Source organism: Lampris incognitus, chromosome 8 (assembly GCF_029633865.1).
Source record: "Lampris incognitus isolate fLamInc1 chromosome 8, fLamInc1.hap2, whole genome shotgun sequence".
Classification (NCBI taxonomy): domain Eukaryota; kingdom Metazoa; phylum Chordata; class Actinopteri; order Lampriformes; family Lampridae; genus Lampris; species Lampris incognitus.
Genome location: NC_079218.1, coordinates 21,349,637 through 21,368,873, shown reverse-complemented (window position 1 = coordinate 21,368,873; position 19,237 = coordinate 21,349,637). Strand labels below are relative to the sequence as shown.

General features: G+C 44.4%; 1 protein-coding gene across 4 annotated transcripts in view; it reads right to left on the bottom strand.

Moving 5' to 3' along the window:
* gria4b (glutamate receptor, ionotropic, AMPA 4b) overlaps positions 1 to 19,237 on the bottom strand; it is a 104,600-nt gene that overhangs the window by 29,855 nt on the left and 55,508 nt on the right. For all 4 annotated transcript variants that reach the window (XM_056284750.1, XM_056284751.1, XM_056284749.1 and 1 more), the window contains exons 4-8: positions 13,043 to 13,227; positions 9,448 to 9,501; positions 8,594 to 8,752; positions 3,446 to 3,613; positions 827 to 931 (exon numbers count right to left, since the gene is read on the bottom strand). In XM_056284750.1, the coding sequence (XP_056140725.1) occupies positions 827 to 931; positions 3,446 to 3,613; positions 8,594 to 8,752; positions 9,448 to 9,501; positions 13,043 to 13,227 (671 nt within the window). The remainder of the gene's footprint in view (positions 1 to 826; positions 932 to 3,445; positions 3,614 to 8,593; positions 8,753 to 9,447; positions 9,502 to 13,042; positions 13,228 to 19,237) is intronic.

Genomic DNA, 19,237 nt, shown 5'->3' with positions numbered 1-19,237 from the left:
GATTGACGATCATGAGAAACAAAGGGAATGGTGGAAAATCTCACCCCACCAAGAGACGTCTGTCACACACACACACACACACACACACACACACACACACACACACACACACACACACACACACACACACACACACACACACACACACACACACACACACATGCACACACACACCCATACAAGTTGTCTGCCAGGTCTGTCCTGACCGGCGGACCCTTGCTGTGAGCAGCTAGCACCGGTAGGAAGACAAGCCCAAGCAGCTGGCTGATTGATGGGCACTTGGCTCACTTCTTAGATGCCCCCCTACACACACACACACACACACACACACACACACGGCTCGCTATTTCATTCCGCTGTCTCTCCATCATGCTCTCTCTGCTCCCTCATCCCCCTCTACTTTCTACACATTCTTGTTCCTCATCCTCCCTGACTCTCGCCTGCTCTCCCAAAACACCCTCCCTCCATCTGTCATTCTCTCAGAGATGAGGGGGGGAGGTGTTACTCCTTACCTGCTGATGATATTAGGAACATGCCACGATGCAGATACCCGTCATCTCTCTCAGCCACCAGATACATAACGTGATGCATTGTGGAAACGTAACTATCTCTTTTCCAAACATTACCCCTGACGATATATATGCCACACATTAATGTTGTCCATAATGACATAAAATACAACTTAAGTGTTTTATACTCTGACTAAGCCATAACAGCCGTGGACTTAACTGGCATACAGAGATTAGCCGTGCTAAATATGTAGTGAATTAAGCGTGGATTTGGGTTTATTAGAGGTGTTATCAAAAGCAGTGTGTACTAGTCTTACCCTTCTGGGTCCATTATTCTTCAGTTCAAACACGTCCATTGTATAGTTGACCCTGCGGCCGTAATGGTCAAACTGGACATTACCTGTTAATCCCTGCAGCCGGACCTGGATACAGAAATAACACAGGGGAATATCTATTCAGCAACGGACCACTGAGATAAACAGCATCACTTCACGGGTAGTTTGAAAGAGAGATTTTTAGATAATACCCTTATGAGAGACCAGGTCATATTTCTTTTTTGGATTTTTCCCCCTTTTTCTCTGAATTGTACTTGGCCAATTACTCCACTCTTCTGAGCCATCCTGGTTGCTGCTCCACCCCTTCTGCCGATCTGGGGAGGGCTACAGACTACCACATGCCACTGCCGAGACATGTGGAGTCGCCAGCCATTCCTTTTCACCTGACAGTGAGGAGTTTCGCCAGGGGGATGTAGTGCATGGGAGGATCACGCTATTTCCCCCAGTTCCCCCTCCCCCCTGAACAGGCGCCCCGACTGACCAGAGGAGGTGCTAGTGCAGCAACCAGGACACATACCCACATTCGGCTTCCCATATGCAGACATGGCCAGTTGTATCTGTAGGGACGCCCGACCAAGCCGGAGGCAACACGGGGATTCAAACTGGCGACCCCCATGTTGGTAGGCAACAGAATAGACCGCTACGCTACCTGCATGCCCAGGTCATATTTCTACATGGGGGCTGCAACAAATTCCTCTCATACTGCTTAGAGAAAGCCAGTTATACATACAGACACAACAACCCTGAAAGTAAAAGAAAATCACAAACCTTGTGATATTTGAATGTGTGCTTGTATGTGTGTGTGTAGTAAAAACAGATAATATGCATTTACAGATGACATTGACATGGCTGCCTTCCTTATTATACCCTTTCTCTGCAAAATTCATTCCACACTCGTTGTCGCCTTTATCACCCATCTTGCCAAAGCGAAAACGGCTGCCGCCCCCTACCTGCCCCTCCACCTCTTTCACAGCTTTCTATGCGCCTTGAAAAAAAAAAACGCCGAATGCGTTCAGTTTTTTCCGCATTTTTATTCTGGCTCACATAAAAAGGCCCCTGCCCATCGGTCTGGGCATCAGAGAAATCAGGGTGAAGGGATGGCTATGCACCTCAAACATTTCATCGCTTTTTCCTCGCTTTGCTCAAGGAGATTTCAAATGACACATTCACTCAGACGCCGAGACGTGAACCAACAAACCTGTTTTTTTGCAGTGGCTCTGTCTTTGAATACTGCCTCTTTACAAATCTTAAGTGATCGTTTGTGGATATCACTAAATGATTGATGTCCTGTGTTATGCTGCTTACCTCTTTTAAGTGTTTGGTACATGCAGGAATCAGACAATTCAATACAACAATTAAAAAGACACAATCTCAACTTAGCCTTGACGCAAGACAGTAAAACTCAATTCTATTAAATAAACTCCCACTGGGACTGATAATGGGTGTAACTCTGTAATATTTGTTTAAAAACTGGTTAACATTTGCATGCTCACCAAAGTGATTAGCATGTCTTTGGCCCGATTTAGTGACTTCTGATTTTTTTGGGGGGGGGTTTCCCTTCTTCTCCCCAATTGTACTTGGCCAATTACCCCACTCTTCCGAGCTGTCCCGGTCACTGCCCCACCTCCTCTGCCGATCCGGGGAGGGCTTCAGACTACCACATGCCTTCTCCGAGACATGTGGAGTTGCCAGCCGCTTCTTCTCACCCGACAGTGAGGAGTTTCGCCAGGGGGGCATAGTGCGTGGGAGGATCACGCTATTCTCCCCAGTCCCCCCTCCCCCCCGAACAGGCGCCCTGACCGACCAGAGGAGGCGCTAGTGCAACAACCAGGACACATACCCACATTCGGCTTCCCACCCAGACACGGCCAATTGTGTCTGTAGGGATGCCCGACTAAGCTGGAGGTAACACGGGGATTTGAACTGGCGGGCCCTGTGTTTGTAGGTAACAGAATAGACCGCTTTGCTATCCAGGTGCCCTGTTACATTTGATTTTATGCTGTCTTTGGTTCTCTCACATTAGCCGCTTACCATGACATCTTCCTAACAATTACACTGCAGGCCAGTTACAGTGACCTGTAAGTGTTTGTGATCGACCCCTGAGAGCGGTTTGATCTAGTAACCTGCAGAGATGAAGAATTAATTTATTTTAAAAAAAAGACTTCTTGCAATTGTAACCCAATAATGCCCAAGCCAAGTTGAGCATTCTCGGTATTTGATAGATTTACCATTGAAGTGCAGTTATCGACTATGTATGCCACATGTAATTGTGTATTAATCTAATTTAGCAAGCTGATGGTTTGCAGCCTAACAATCTGTGCAAAACAGAACAACACAACCGAAATGTTGTCTGTAAAGCTAATAACAGAATTTTTAAGTTACAGGGGAAACTTCTGAGTTGTTCTCTTTCTGATTATATGCCAATAAGAAGCTTAACATGTTCTCTAACAGATTTGGGACTTAACTACTACCACCGTATCTCTGTCCATTTCTGCTATTTCTGTCCACTCCTTTTATTTCTCCTATCTCTGTCCATTCCTTTATCCTCTCCTGCCCTTCGTGCTGATATCAGATGATCTCCTCCATCCCACTGCCTCTCACCTGTTTGAGGGTGCGCTCCATATCAATGCCCTGGTTCCACGGGGCAGCAGGGTTGGCCAGACAGTCACCGGCGTTGCCCCGTCTCGAGATATCCACCTTCTGCCTCCGCAGATTTCTGAAGGCCTCGGCCATCACCATCACCCCATCGTAGGTCAATGCAGAGGTATACTAAGGTCACAGGAGTGAAGATACAGCAATCAGTGTGTGTGTGTGTGTGTGTGCGTGTGTGTATGTGTGTACCAGGTTTTATGTAAAACCTGAAACCACCTACGTAGTGGCGACATTTTATGGGTCCAGATGAGGGAAAGGGTCTATTTTAGGGTTAGGTCTTGGGTTTAGGGCTAAGGTTAGAATTGAGGTTAGGGTAAGGTTAGGGTAAGGGTTAAGGTTAGGCATGTAGTTATGATGGTTAAGATTACGGTTAAGGCCTAGGCAATGAATGGAGTCGGTGAGGGGTCCCCACAAGTGACATGATATGTGTGTGTGTGTGTGTGTGTGTGTGTGTGTGTGTGTGTGTGTGTGTGTGTCTGATCAGGTCAGCACATCACCCTCACCTTAACATGGATGTATAGACCTATGTTACTCCCCTTCCTTACTCTCCTTTCCACTCCTTCTCTCTCTCTTCCTCATCCATCCATTACCAGTCTTCTTCCTTTTATTTTCTCCCCTTTCCTTTTACACCTCTCTTGCCTCTATCTTGCATTGAATTTTGCATTCTGCATTGTATTTTGGGCATTAGGCAGATACTCTTAGCTAGAGATAACCTCCATTAGGAAGTGGCACAGAGTCCTTGTGCAGCCGTGTCCTACAAAAGGACAAATTACAGTGATTGACAGTTATTGGCTGTTGATGAGACGGACTCTGTGACATTGGGAGTTTCAAAACGTCTATCCTTCCTTGGCTTTCCTGAATGGTTTGGGTGAACCATGCTGGTAGGATGCTGAGGGGGAGACATATCGAAAGAGAAAGGCCAATTAAATGCTGCTTTGGCTGGGCAGAAAAAACTGCTTGTGGTATTTGCAAGACAGCTCTCCTAAAATACTATTTGTTTTTGCAAAGCCTCTCCCGAAAGCCTGCTGGGTTTCTGTGAGGCCAAGGCACACATCATAAAGGCTATCTTGCTTCACTGGGACATTTTTCCTTGTTGCTTGTGCTATTACTCTGTGAAGAGGCTGAGTGAGTGTGAGAGAGAGAGAGAGAGAGAGAGAGAGAGAGAGAGAGAGAGAGAGAGAGAGAGAGAGAGAGAGAGAGAGAGAGAGAGCGTGAGAGAGCGAGCAAGAGTGAGAGTGAGAGAGAGAGAGAGAGAGAGAGAGAGAGAGAGAGAGAGAGAGAGAGAGAGAGAGAGAGAGAGAGAGAGAGAGAGAGAGAGAGAGAGAGAGAGAGAGAGAGAGAGACGCTACTTCTGCCAGCTCAATCCTGGCCATTTTTCCTAATTTATCCTTGACCTCATATTTTTCCTTTGTATCTAGAAAACCGGTCTGTCCCACAACAAACCATGTATATTTCTGTATGTCTTGAAGGGAGGGAAATCTGATGGACTACAAAAAAAGGAGAGAGAGAGAGAGAGAGAGAGGGAGAGAGAGAAAGATGAAGAGCGAGCAGAAAAAGACAGGGGTACAAGGCGGTGTTTGGTTTTGCAGCCTGGCCTTAATTATGCTCGATAGTAGGAGTTCATTAAGTCCCTCTCTGGCTGGGGGTGAATCCTATTCATTAGTCCACTGCTCACCGCATCATTATGACTCTCTATGGGGGCAGCTGCACACTGGCCCCTGTTTCTCTTTGACAAGTTGCCCACTGTATCCACACACACACATGCACGCACGCACGCACGCACGCACGCACGCACACACGCACACACACACACACACACACACACACATGCAACGAGTAAGAGAGATCAAACAACCGTACACTTAGCTTCTTAATTGCAATTCTACCATATTACAGTTTGGGCTGGCAGGGGAGAGAGGACTTGGACAGGGTATCAGTCTTTGCTTTTATGGGTGGTTAAACATGCCAGGAAAATATCCAATGCACTCCTGGTAGTTAATATATTAGAAGATGGAGGCAACTGTGAATTTGAAAATGGAGAAAGTTAGTGAGGGGCAGAGCAATTTAGTCAGAATGAATGTTTCTCCTGCAGAGACGAGCAATTTGTTAGGACACAGAGGGGGATAAACACGCACACACACACACACACACACACACACACACACACACACACACACACACACACACACACACACGTTTATCACAGTTGATGGACCCCGTGTCAACCTCTCAGTTTGAACTACCGCAATAAATTTTGCAAAATGTTTATCTCTAAACGTTTCTTATTACATTTTTCTTCCATTTTTCTTTCTATGACAGCGTGGATATTTGGGTTGTGCGTAGCACTGAGATCTGTTTATTCTTGGTACACGGCATTATGGCATTAGATGTGTTTTTGGTTTTCTTCTTTTTTCTCTTTCTCTCGTGTTTTAGATGGGTTTTTTTCTCTCTTATTGTTCACAGTAGTTGAGTTTGTATTGTGCAGCACAACTTGCAGTGAATTTGAGCCATACAGTACAGCGGGGCCTGAGTTGAAATGTACAGAAGCTGAATTCACTTAGTAAGAGTAGGTGAGAAGGGGTAGGAAAATTAAGTGTATACTTCCTCCTACTCCTTTTCCAACATGTAACAAATAATCTGATGCATACGGAGATTTGTTCGCTGAGTTTGACGTGTGGATTTGTTGATCACTTCAGATTATTGGCAATGTCTTATGTGTATGTTATATCCTGCTTATTTACATGTTTGAAATAAATCATCATCATCATCATCAAAATGCATCTAACACATTCAGCATCTGATACACATCACCTTATTACACACACAGACACACACACCCATGCCCTTCTCCACTTCTGCCCCGCTGCATCCAGTTTTAAAATAGAGATCTTTGACACATATTTGCTGGGAGGCTGAGGTTTGGTGGCTGCCATAGCGTGATGCCTTGTTGCCCTAGTGCCATCTCCAATGTCTGTGGTACGGTACATCTGGAAAAAAGTGGGTCAGTCTGTGACATGGCTGAATATGACAAGGGTGGGTGGAGCGGAACAGATTGCTGACAATGACACTTCCTCCTTTACCAGAATGTTGAAAAGACTAAAGTGATTTTAGTTAAAGTGTATTTTACAAATCTCTGACCGCCAGCCTTTACCTAGTCTACATTAGTGTGGAAATTATATTTTAGTGCGGGACAAAATCAGCATATTGCCAAGAAAAATCATCTGGCCGCTGAAATCCAATCTGACTCTTTCAGATGAAATGAATTAGGGGCAGGTTGTCTAGAGTCAGTAAAAAGTGCAGGCCTGGGGAAAGTTGGTACGTCTGTGGGTTTATGTGTGTGCTTTCCTAGTGGGCTTTTGCTTTGTTTGACCGGGTATCTCTGCAGCCTGCGATTAAGGCAATGCCCGGGCAGAATAAAGCAGAGACATGCAGACAGACATACAGGGAAACGTGAAGCGATTAGGAGCACAGACAATTAGCCTTCGGACAGGCCTCATCTACCGTACACCACCATGGAAAGGCATCGCAGCAGAATATGCACCAGAATCAAGGTTCAACTCCATACATACTGATACTTAAGCCCAGAAAACCAAGCACTTAAATGTTTCGCCTCTTTTCTTAATTGCAATAAAGTCGTCAGTGTTGTAATGTTTACATCGTAATGTTTACATCTGTTTTAGGTTGGAACAAAAGGTCGATACCAAACACATAACACAAACAGCGCCAGAGTTTGTGGATAAAAAAAAAAGAAGCCCAAAAATAAATAAATAAATAAATAAATGATATATAGATATATAGATATAGACACACACACACACACACACACACATATAGATAGATAGATAGATAGATAGATAGATAGACAGATATAGATATATATAAAATCCAGTTTTGCTCCTTATTTGCTGAGCACTATCCCTACCGTTGAGTGTTTCTTTAACAGTGATATATATATATATATATATATATATATATATATATATATATATATATATATATATATATATATGTAAAATCCAGTTAGTCAAGTAAATTCTCTATGAGACAGTACAAGCCTGTTTCATGCTATAAGCAATCATCAGCTGTCAAGCTGATGATTATCAGTTCAACTGCAGATCATCAGAATTGATGACTGACAGCTCAACAAATAAGGATTATTTTGCTCCTTATTCTTTAGCACTATCCCTACCATTGAGTGTTTCTTTTAACAAAGTTTTTTATATAGAATTTTTTTTTTTTGCTTCAGTGACCCGCTCAACAAATAAGGAGCAAAATAATCCAGTGAGTCAAGTAAATTCTTTATGAGACAGTACAAGCCTGTTTCATGCCATAAGCTGATGATTGCTTATAGCATGAAACAGGCTTGTACTGTCTCATAAAGAATTTACTTGACTCACTGGATTTTATATATATATATATATGTATATGAATTTGTTATTTCATTAACAAACCAAAACGTGTATACTTATTCCCCTACAGAGTACACAGAGTGACATAGTAGCTTAACTACGCGCATATTTCATTATTCATCATTTTCTGTTTATATTAGCCTTCCCCTTCATGGTGTCCTAAACAGGGCCAAAGAGAGCTAAACTAAGCAGTCCTGAGGGAGAATCCATGCTACCCAGCTTGGCTAATGAAGCAACATATGCTGTCCTTGCCAAAGGGGCATGCCATACAGGAATGCAACCACCACACTGGCTATCAACAGACCGAGACATTTTAATGGATATTCAAGTGCTCGAATGTCACATTCAAAACAACATCCTTGGGGGAAAAAAAGGTGCAAGATGGGTTTGTAATAACAAATAGTTGATAGTTATCACTAGTTTGGTGCTAGCATTACCTTGAGTTATCAGAGCCGAATACCACTTATTATTTCAAGGTATGTGTGCTGAGCATGAGGGTGCAATGAGTGTGCTTTCACTTATTTGCACATGAATGAAGACACACACACACACACACATACACACACACACACACACCCATGCACACATGTTCATACACCCGTTGAAAAATCAGACCTGCAGATGTAGACGCTCACTCATGTGCATACTCATACAGGCAACGATCACGGTGGATACTGTGCTGGTGTACCTTGGGTGGGGCATCAGAGCCCGGATATTCCCTCTGGTCCAGCTTATTCCAACGCTGCATCAGCTTGATCACCATTGGGTTGCTGAAGTCAACCAGCTGGAAGCCGGTCACATTAGCCCCACCGTGCATGAAGCGCTCCAGGTTAATGTCCTTAAAACCCTTGGGGAAGGGAAAAGAGCGGGATGGATGCGGGATCAAGGGAGAGAGAGTTCAGAGTGTCATGGAAGAAAAACGTTGTCAGTGGAAATGGAAAGAACAAAGCAGAGGGAAAGGGAGGAAGTAGAGCAAATAAAAGGGTCCAAAAATCCAACCAAAGGAAAGAAATAGCTCCACAGCAAAGAGAAACACGTGTTGCAGAACAAAACAGGTGAAACCCAGATCCCGGTACATTCATCTTCCAAACTGCCCCCTCTTCCCTTGTCTTTCTCAATCAGTGTAGTGCCCATTCAGAGCCAAACAGCGTGCTCCATTCCGGTGGCAATAGAAAGTGCAGTAAAACCAGAGAAGTGGCTAAACAGGGTGCTGCCAATTCTGCTTTAGCTCTTCGCTCCTATGTCCAATATTGGGTAGGATATATTTACTCGGTCTCCACTACATACCACCAGAAACCCATTACTGGCCAACTGGACTGCAAGACATATACGGGGCAGCAGGGGCATGGAGGTGTGTCAATACCAAGGTGGTAAAGCAAGAAATAACAAAAATGGGGGGGGGGGGGCAAAAATAGGCAGGTTGGGAAGAAAAAGTGAAGGTGCAAGAATGAAATGAAACAAGCAAACGTGCAAGCATGAAAGATAGAGAAAAAAAAAGAAAGAAAGAAGAAAAGCAGCAGGAGACTTATACTTTGTCCTCACCAAGTTGGCCATGATGTAATGGTATCCCTTGACGTGCTTGCCAACGCTGACAATCTGTGAGGAGGTGGAACATAGCTGAAGTTAACCTGACTGGATTAGCATGCTTAATCACATAGCAGGAGATGACAGCCATGTACGCGAGGCTCGACACAGTGTGACCATCGCTTGTAATCGAGAGGAGTCCGCCAGTGCGGGGTGTCTAAACAAATGAATAGGTAATCATGTCAGTATCTTACCAAGGAGTAAACTCGTGGGCTTTCAGCGATAATGGCAATGCTAACTTGACACCCCGAGACAACACATGAACAAACCACACACACACATAAGCAAACACCAACATGAATACGCAGCAACACCGTGATGAAAACCAACTTTGAAAGCAGACATCTGCTGGGAAATCCTACGGGAAGCCAAGTTAATATGGGTGTGGACTGAACTGAGAAAATATTTTGCATCCCACAGAAACTTTAACATTATTGAGTTATTAGCATTGTTGAGTTATTAGGCCTTTGCCAAATAACTCAACAGTAGTCCTTTTTCTGCTTTTTAAACTGTTAAGACATCTCTGGCAGCATGGTGGCGCAGTGGTTAGCGTGGTCGCCTCACAGCAAGAAGGTCCTGGGTTCGAGCCCCGCGGTAGTCCAACCTTGGGGGTGTCCCGGGTGTCCTCTGTGTGGAGTTTGCATGTTCTCGCCGTGTCTGCGTGGGTTTCCTCCAAGTGCCCTGGTTTCCTCCCACAGTCTAAAGACATGTAGGTCAGATGAATTGGCCATACTAAATTGTCCCTAAGTGTGAATGTGTGTGTGTGTGTGTGTGTGTGTGTGTGTGTGTGTGTGTGTGTGTGTGTGTGTGTGTGTGTGTGTGTGTGGGCCCTGTGATGGACTGGCAGCCTGTACAGGGTGTCTCCCCACCTGCTGCCCAATGACTGCTGAGTAAGGCTCCAGATCCTACAACCCCGGTTGGGATAAGCAGCTTGGATAATGGATGGAAGACATCTCTGCAGTTAAGAAACTGTCCAAGTGGGCCTTTGTTCACCAAGCTAAAAAATAGTCTTTTTATCTACTTTTTTTTTTCATTTGCAACTACAGCACAGCGTGCACACCTGCAGAACTGCTTGCTCATCAGTATGAAATCCATCTGGGAATTAACAACAGGTTTGCTTAATGGTTTCATACACTGTGGTTCATAGTGGTTGCTAGTTGTTGTTGATAAACCCCACTGCCTGTCTTGGCGATATGCAGATAAAGCTGCCCAGCACAGTATTTAATTAACTTCATAAAAATGCATAAAAAAATCTAGATGATAGAAAGATATGGGAAAAAGTAATAGTTATATTGCTCTTAGAATGAATAAATGTTATTTTCATAGGGCTTTTCTAGTCCTAGAACACATAGCATTTTACCATGAAGTGATGGCATCATCACATTACGAGTACCAGTAGGAATTTAACCCCTCATCTTGGCAACATCAGTGCCATGCTCAAGGAACATCTGATTGAGCTATACGGGGCTATGGGGGCATTGGTTTTTGAAAGTAAACATAAAAGGTTGCTTGTACATCATTGTTGTAACAACAGATGATGCGCAGATTTCTCTAATTTTATGTTTTTTGGGGGATTTTTTTCTCCCCTTTTCTCCCCACTGTATCCAGCCAATTACCCCACTCTTCCGAGCTGTCCCGGTTGCTGCTCCACCCCCTCTGCTGATCCGGGGAGGGCTGCAGACTACCACACGCCTCCTGCGATACATGTGGAGTCGCCAGCCGCTTCTTTTCACCTGACAGTGAGGAGTTTTGCCAGGGGGACGTAGTGCGTGGGAGGGTCACGCTATTCCCCCCCAGTCCCCCCCCCAAACAGGCGCCCCGACTGACCAGAGGAGGCGCCAGCTCAGTGACCAGGACACACCCACATCTGGCTTCCCACCTGCAGACACGACCAATTGTGTCTGTAGGGACGCCCGACTAAGCTGGAGGCAACATGGGGATTCGAACTGGCGATCCCCGTGTTGGTAAGCAACGGAATAGACTGCTACGCCACTCGGACGCCACTGGATTTCTCTAATTTTGAGAGCCAAAAAGTCTATGACGTCAAGCGATTTATGAATTGCAACACCGACTTGGTCACGTATTATCTTTCTTGCCCTGCTGTTCTTGAAATAGAAATGACTGGGAGACTCAGGATGCAAAAACACGAAGAGAGAATCAATCTGAGTTTATCCGATCTCAACACTGCACATGACAGCGACTTAAATCAGTTGTGATTAGAGCACTGCAGGCCTTCACTGCAATACCCGAGATGGTGTTTGATTGCCAGACAGTGAAACCTTTAATATTTACAAATCCAAAGCCACCTCTGATCATGATCTTGGATGAAAATGATCATAAATTATTCTATTTCTATCAATTAACATCATGGCAAACTTTTGCACTAGTGATTGCGACATTTTCTGTGCCCTATTTGAAGATCGCTTTGGATTTCTCCCTTTTGAATTCAAGATACGACAGTGGATTTGATCCCAAAAAAAAAAAGTCTTTGCCACCATTTCCGACCATGGCTGAGATAGCGCCATGTCTCCACACGTCAGAGCACCACCAGAAAGGCTCTGTTTGATGACTCTAATATGACAGAGTCCGTTATGTGTATTTGTGAGATGTTCTGCTCACTGGGGTTTACCAAGATGGAACAGGAAGTCTGCCAGCCTGCTATGGGGCATACACACACACACACATTACACGCACACATGCACACATATGCACACACACACAGACATACATGCAGTGAGTTGTTAGCACTGTGACAGATGTCAGAGTGAAGATTTACTGAATAATTGAACTATTAGGAAGACACCAGTAGCCCCAGGGATGGCGAGATGAAGAGACTGAAGGAAGAGGCAAAGCGAGCAGGAGCAAGGGGGGGTAGTGCACTCATCAATTCTGAGTGTGTGTGTGCCAAGTGATACCATTGGAGATAGGACCATCTCTTTGAAATAAAAAACGCACCGATTCCCCCCAAAAAACACGCACAAAGAACCTAACGTGTGAAAACTCAATTTTTGCACTCACGAGCCAAAAAAATAAAAAAATGTTCCCTTGCGGTTGCAGTTGCGTTTCAGTGAACCTGGAGGTAGAGCCAACATTGTTAAATGATTTTTGCAAAAACGTTTGGCATTGATGCAAAGATATGGACATGACAAATGCAATAAATGGTGAATAGATTGCATTTATATAGCACTTTTCTAGCTGCAACAGCCACTTAAAGTGCTTTACAATCAACGAATGCTTCACATTCACCCCCCCACACACACACTCACACACCGACGGCGGCGTCAGCCATGCAAGGCGCCAACCAGCTCTTACAGATTTGTCCTAAAAAATTAAGACTTGTCCATTTATCCAAGTGACATTCTTAGCACTATTTTAGGTAAATAATTGATTATGGTTAAACGCTGGGATGGAATGAATGTGCCACAAAGAGTCATTTACCGTACTTTGGCTTTAGTGTCTACCGCAAACCTCGAGAGAAAAAGCCCCAGAGAGTACAATATTTACAGTCAAGCACAATACAAAGCACACAGTGATGACTTCATAATAACATCACCTGTTCCAGCATGTTCTGCAGTCTTTCGGCCTCTAAGTCGATGACAAACTTCTTTTCTAGCCGCCGATCCAGATCCTCCAGCAGCCGTCGGTAACTGGCGTCGTTGAAGTTCTCCACACAGATGGCACTCACCTGCCAGTTGTTTTGGCCTGCCTTTTCCATGATCGCCTGCAGGATGGCGTATCCTAACATATAGCCAGACACATGGAACCACATGAACCGAGGGTTAATAACTATTACTATACTATAATTATACAGTTATAACTATAAAGCTGTCATTCAAATGAACGCTTAACACCCTCAAATAAATCCGACCATTTTGCATATACTGTACTGCACATTGCATGTATACTGGTACGCTCTGTCATGTCCATCTACCTCAGGCATGTATGTAAGTAACTTGCTAACATCTATTTCAGCATCTCTGATATATTCTCTGCACCGCTGCACTTTATCCCCTCTTATTTCACCTGTATATAGTCAATCCTTGTGGATATCTCTGAAGATTGTTGTGTTGTTGTGTTAAGTACAATGAGAGAGCCACAAAACTGGAGTCAAATTCCATGTATGTGCAAACCTACATGGCCAGTAAACATGATTCTGAGGCTGATATTTTGCACCCTGTTCTTACTTTCTACCCGGGGCTCATAGCTGAACAAAATATAATGCCAACAGAGTGGACTGCGCCATGACGTTCATATTTCACACCTCGATGTTTTAAGCGAAGACTGGTTCCATAAAATCTATACGAAGGACAACACTCCCAAGCACCTTTCTTACTATTGATCAGGTCCATCTATCTGACAGGCACTTTGTTAACAGTCCTCCAACAGGCTACTCCCAGCCCCACTTTGGTTTGTTGTTCTTCTACTTGGATTTGCTACTGGCTGGCACTAAATAGAAAACACTTAATCTTCCCCTTTAATTGCATTTAGCCTGCACGATCAATGCAGGCAAGAGGCTGTTGACTGTAGTCTATTGGTGTTTCATATCAATATTACTGGGTGCCAATGGAAAAATGAGCGCTGAACATTAACGAAGAGTCTTTCTAGAAAATAGAAAGCCCACACTCAAGAATACAATATCTATCATCTTGTTTACACCTCCCGATGCTGCTCCATTCGAACCTGAAGGCCACAGACATTGTGGATCCTCCGGACACAAAGGACACTTTTCTTTTTTTTTGTTGGTGTTTGGATTCAGACTCCTTTTCCACTTCAAAACTCCCAGCAGTACTATGAAATAAAATCTGATGTAAAAAGCTTGCACAAATAATAAATTCTTCCTCTAACTTCGCCCGCTATTCCTTTTCATTGTAATGGCTACAGAAATGGTCTTTAAATGGAGTCATTACCGTTTCCGCACTTAATTGCCGGCTAGAACAGATTAGGTGGAGAATAGATATATACTTGTGGTGCCAATCGAATAAAATGGCTGCACTCTACACAGAATCACAGGCAAGAAAAAACAAAAACAAAAAAAAATTTATCTGAAACAAAACCCATTTCTCTCCTCAAAACCCCTTCAACCCTGTACTACAAGAACTCGCCTTTTTCATTCAGTGAATAAAAAAAAAAAAAAAGGGTCTGGTCTCCAGGAATGGGAGGTACCAGTTTCCTCTAGAGGGGGGAATCACTGCTGTCAGGTTTGTTTAAAAAGAAGATGGGTGTTACAGAGGAAGCCAGTGAACAGCAAGGGCTCCTGTTTTTCTGCAGGAACAGATGTCCCCCTTTAAACGGCCCCTCCTGGTGGCCATCGCAATCTGGTAACCCATTTCCCTCTGCTCCCAATTAGTGAATTAACCTGTGCTCCAGCAGGCCAGCTCCCTTGTCCTGGTCCCGCCTTTTGCTCACCATTCGAAGCATGTCTGTGCCAAGAGGACTCATTTGTGGTTGTCAGAAACACAGCGACTGTAACTTTGCTGCATATCACACATGTCCACATACACACTGTACACACATACACACTGTACACACACACACGTGTGTGTGTGTGTGTGCCTGCATAGCGTCACCTCGGCCTAAACCTTTCTTTCACATTTTTGGAGAAGAATATATGTTTGTCAAGCACAAAGAGAAGAGGTGATTCATAACATTTTGGGCATGACAGGACAACTTGAGATCGGCTGAGCAGACCGAGCACAAAACATGGAAGGTTGGCTAAAAAGTGGCTAAAATTGGCTAACATTCTTTGTCAATTTATCAACATTATGAAGGAGGAAAAAAACCCCTCCATGTCCAGCATTGTCTAACATGCAGAACTCAAGAGCTGTCAGTGAGGGAGGACTGAAGTGTGATGCTATTTGAGGAGCCACAGGATGCAGCGCTAATGTTCTAGCAGGGGTTCAAATTCATCTCAGGTATGGGGCATCCGGGTAGCGTAGTGGTCTATTCCATTGCCTACCAACATGGGGATCACCAGTTCAAATCCCCGTGTTACTTCCAGCTTAGTCGGGTGTCCCTACAGACATAAATGGCTGTGTCTGTGGGTGGGAAGCCGGATGTGGGTATGTGTCTTGGTTGCTGCACTAGCGCCTCTTTTGGTCAGTCGGGGCACCTGTTCAGGGGGGAGGGGGAACTGGGAGGAATAGCGCGATCCTCCCATGAGCTACATCCCACTGGCGAAACTCCTCGCTGTCAGGTGAAAAGAATTGGCTGGTGACTCCACATGTAATAGAGGAGGCATGTGGTAGTCTGCAGCCCTCCCCAGATCGGCAGAGGGGGTGGAGCAGCAACTGGGATGGATCAAAAGAATGGGGTAATTGGCCAGATACAATTGGGGGGAAACCCCCCCAAAATTGTTTTTAAATAAATAAATAAAGTGATTCCATTCTTTGTCAATTTATCCACATTAAGAGGGGGGGGGGCATCCACATCCAGCATGTTACAACATGCAGAACTCAAGAGCTCTCGGGGGGGCTGATGCGCTATGCTGTTTGAGGAGCCACAGGATGCAGCGATAATGTTCTAGCAGGGGTTCAAAATCATCTCAGGTATGTCAAATCCATTGGGATGGATCTGGATCCTCTGCTCAGACCAGCTGGCTGAGGGAAAAAACATACAGAGGCGGAAACCTCTCGAGACAGCACAGACAACACAGAGATACCAACTACATCTGACACACATAATCTTGATACCGATATGATGAACTATTTGAATTTAGAGATATATTAACTAAACATAATAAAGACTAGTCAGCGTGTTGCACCCCGTCAATAACGAGAAGTTTAGATATTATGCAAAAACTATATCACACTTCATGATGAACTGTCTTTAATTACATTAAGAGAAGTATCAAATAAGCATTAATTGGTTTCTTGGAATAAAGCAAATACAACAGGACAGCAGGGGAGGTGTATGGAAAAAGCGATGAGTTAAGATATAAAAATCATCATTTTTATTGTAATGAGCAAACGGAAAACTTGCAAAACCTTCACTATGCAAAGACCAATACTCTAATAAAAATGAAAAAAAAAAAAAATCAAAGTTAAAGCGATTGTGGACTGCAGTTATAAATTGCTTATGAAGACAGGACATTTTTAGCAGCAATTGCACCTTTTGTTATCGCTAAGCCATAATGGCAAGAACGCTGTCACACTGATGTGTAGGCGATGCTTCCATAGTTTTATGTTATTTGATTTTTGAAACAGTTCAGCTGCTAACCTTTATTTGCAAGCTAGAGTATTGCTACTATATCAATTATAATACGTTTTCCTTTTGAGCTACTTGTCCTCACTTTTGCCCAATGTAAGTCTCCCATAACTGTTTTTGGTAATTTGTGATGAGTTGATCACATTGAACATTATACCTGATTGCATTTAACATGTACAGCACTGTGAAATATCAATATGCAATATTATATATAAGTCTTGTTCAGTGTTCCCCTTAGTGACTAGTGGGATTACTGTGAAGAGATATATCAAAAAATAAAAGGTATACATAGTAGGTCATTTTTATTAGCATATGCTCTTGACTTCTAAAGCATGTTGCTTTCTCTTGAGTGTTTTTCTTTATTTTATTTTATTTCCTTCTAGGTTTAATCAGAATCATTTGGGCAGTGGACGGGAATGAACCTCCAGAGCCAAAGCTGGGAGTGCCAGTGTGTTTCAACATCTGTTTTTGCCCTCGTGATAGCCGGCGTAGTCACAGCTGCTAAAGCTTCTTGGTCTTCTCTATGGCAGTTAATTACAGGTTTGCTGCTCTCAGACAAATCACTGCCATAGCCGCTGATCAGCATGGTAAACAAAACAGCGCTGAATAAATGACTCGAGTGCTGCTCTCAGGCCAATTTTACTTAGATGTGCAATGAATCAAACACACCTATAGTATAGTGGGGATGCACAAACTGTGTGCATGTGTGCACGCATGCACATGTGCGCACGCGCACACACACACACACACACACACACACACACACACACACACACACCGTTTTGCCTGAGTCAAAATCCAAAAGCAACACCAAGATGCAGAGATTAGCAGCAGTAGTAATTTGTTTGTGTGTAATGATACCAAATCCAGTCATATGCTATTGTGCAAGACGGGCCTCGGTGGATTCGGACAGAGAGCGGAGGCAGCAGCTTCAGCAGAAAGGGGAGTGAAGGGCCTGGCTCTCAGTGATTACCAGCTGATAAATGCGTTGCCCCAGGGCTGTGTGTGGAGCAGCAGCCAACCACAATCAGCATCAGCATCACAGACACAGCTATAGGCTATAGTGCAGGCTGATGTTTAACCATGTTTTTACTGATAGGGCTGGTCGTGGACACTAGGGGGAAGCAGCTATGTGCAAGTGGATATGAAAAAAGAAAAAAGAAAAAAAGATGAGACTGCGGTAAACTGTGTAGTAGAGGGATGGGATTTGAGGGGGGAGAGCCGAACAGTCAGCGAGTGAACAAAACTGAGTGAGTGTGTGTGTGTACAGATATGTGTGTGGCTGTGTTTCTGTGTGTACGGTGTGTGTCTGTATGTGTGTGGTGGTCATGTTGGAAGGTGGGCTTCATTTACTATCTTTCTTTCTGACTTGCCCTTTCCTACCTTTAAATGTGCAGCAATCAGTCAAGTATCTATCAATTCCTCTCCTCCATTTTTCTTTCACTCATCTTGCGTCTTCCTCGCCTTCTGAGACGTCTTACAGAGTGAAACGGTATCCTTTTAAAGGGAGTCATTTATCATGACCCGCGTACTGCTACAAAATCATGTGGTGGAGATGGCTCCTCTCATCTCATCTCTTCTCCTTCCCCTCTGCCCTTCTATCCTTCTCTCCTCTCCTCTATACTCTTCTCCTCCCCTTTCCCCTCCTCCCTTCTATCCTTCTCTCCTCTCCTCTCCCCTCTGCCCTTCTCTCCTCTACACTCTTCTCCTCTCCTCTCCTTTCTGCTCCGCCCATCTACCCTTCTCTCCTCTACACTCTTCTCATCTACTTTTCCCTCCTCCCTTCTACCCTTCTCTCCTCTCCACTCTCCTCCTCTCTTTGACCCGTCTCTCCTCTCCACTCCTCTCATCTCCTTTTCCCTCCTCCCTTCGACCCTTCTCTCCTCTCCTCTGCACTCTTCTCCTCTCCTTTCCCCTCCTCCCTTCTACCCTTCATTCTTCCCCTCTCCTTTCGCCCTTCTCTCAGCAGACAACTGGATCTTTTTTGGAAGCTAAACAGGAGCAACTCTCATACCCATGAAGAAAAGGGACTGGTACTCAAGCATGGGTGCACCTGCACATCCACACATGCTTACTCAAACATGCACACATGGTGCTTCAGTATCCCAGCCCAGCCCACTGTATCCTTGTTGCTCTGACGCAGGGAACCAGACCGGCGCTCATTGACTGGGCTCAGCCATGTGTGGGCTGATTCTACATCACAGTCAATACTGCATGAATGCCTGGCCCTGTGTGTGAAAAAATCCCCGGGCCAAAGTGCTGCTGTCTGCATCCAAAAGCCACAGGAAAAGCATAAACGCATGCGTGTGCACACACGATAAAACACAACATCCATAATACGTGTGCATATGGAGCTGATGTGCACACAACGATGGGCACACACACAAATGTACACGCACATGTGCACACAAACATAAGTGTACAAAGTTGCAGACATGTGGCTTTGGGCTCCACACACAAATGCATGAAAACACGTAGCTGGAGTGTTCAGCCAAAACCTCCTCCAACGAAAGTGCTTGCTTTGAATTAAATTGCACATTCTGCC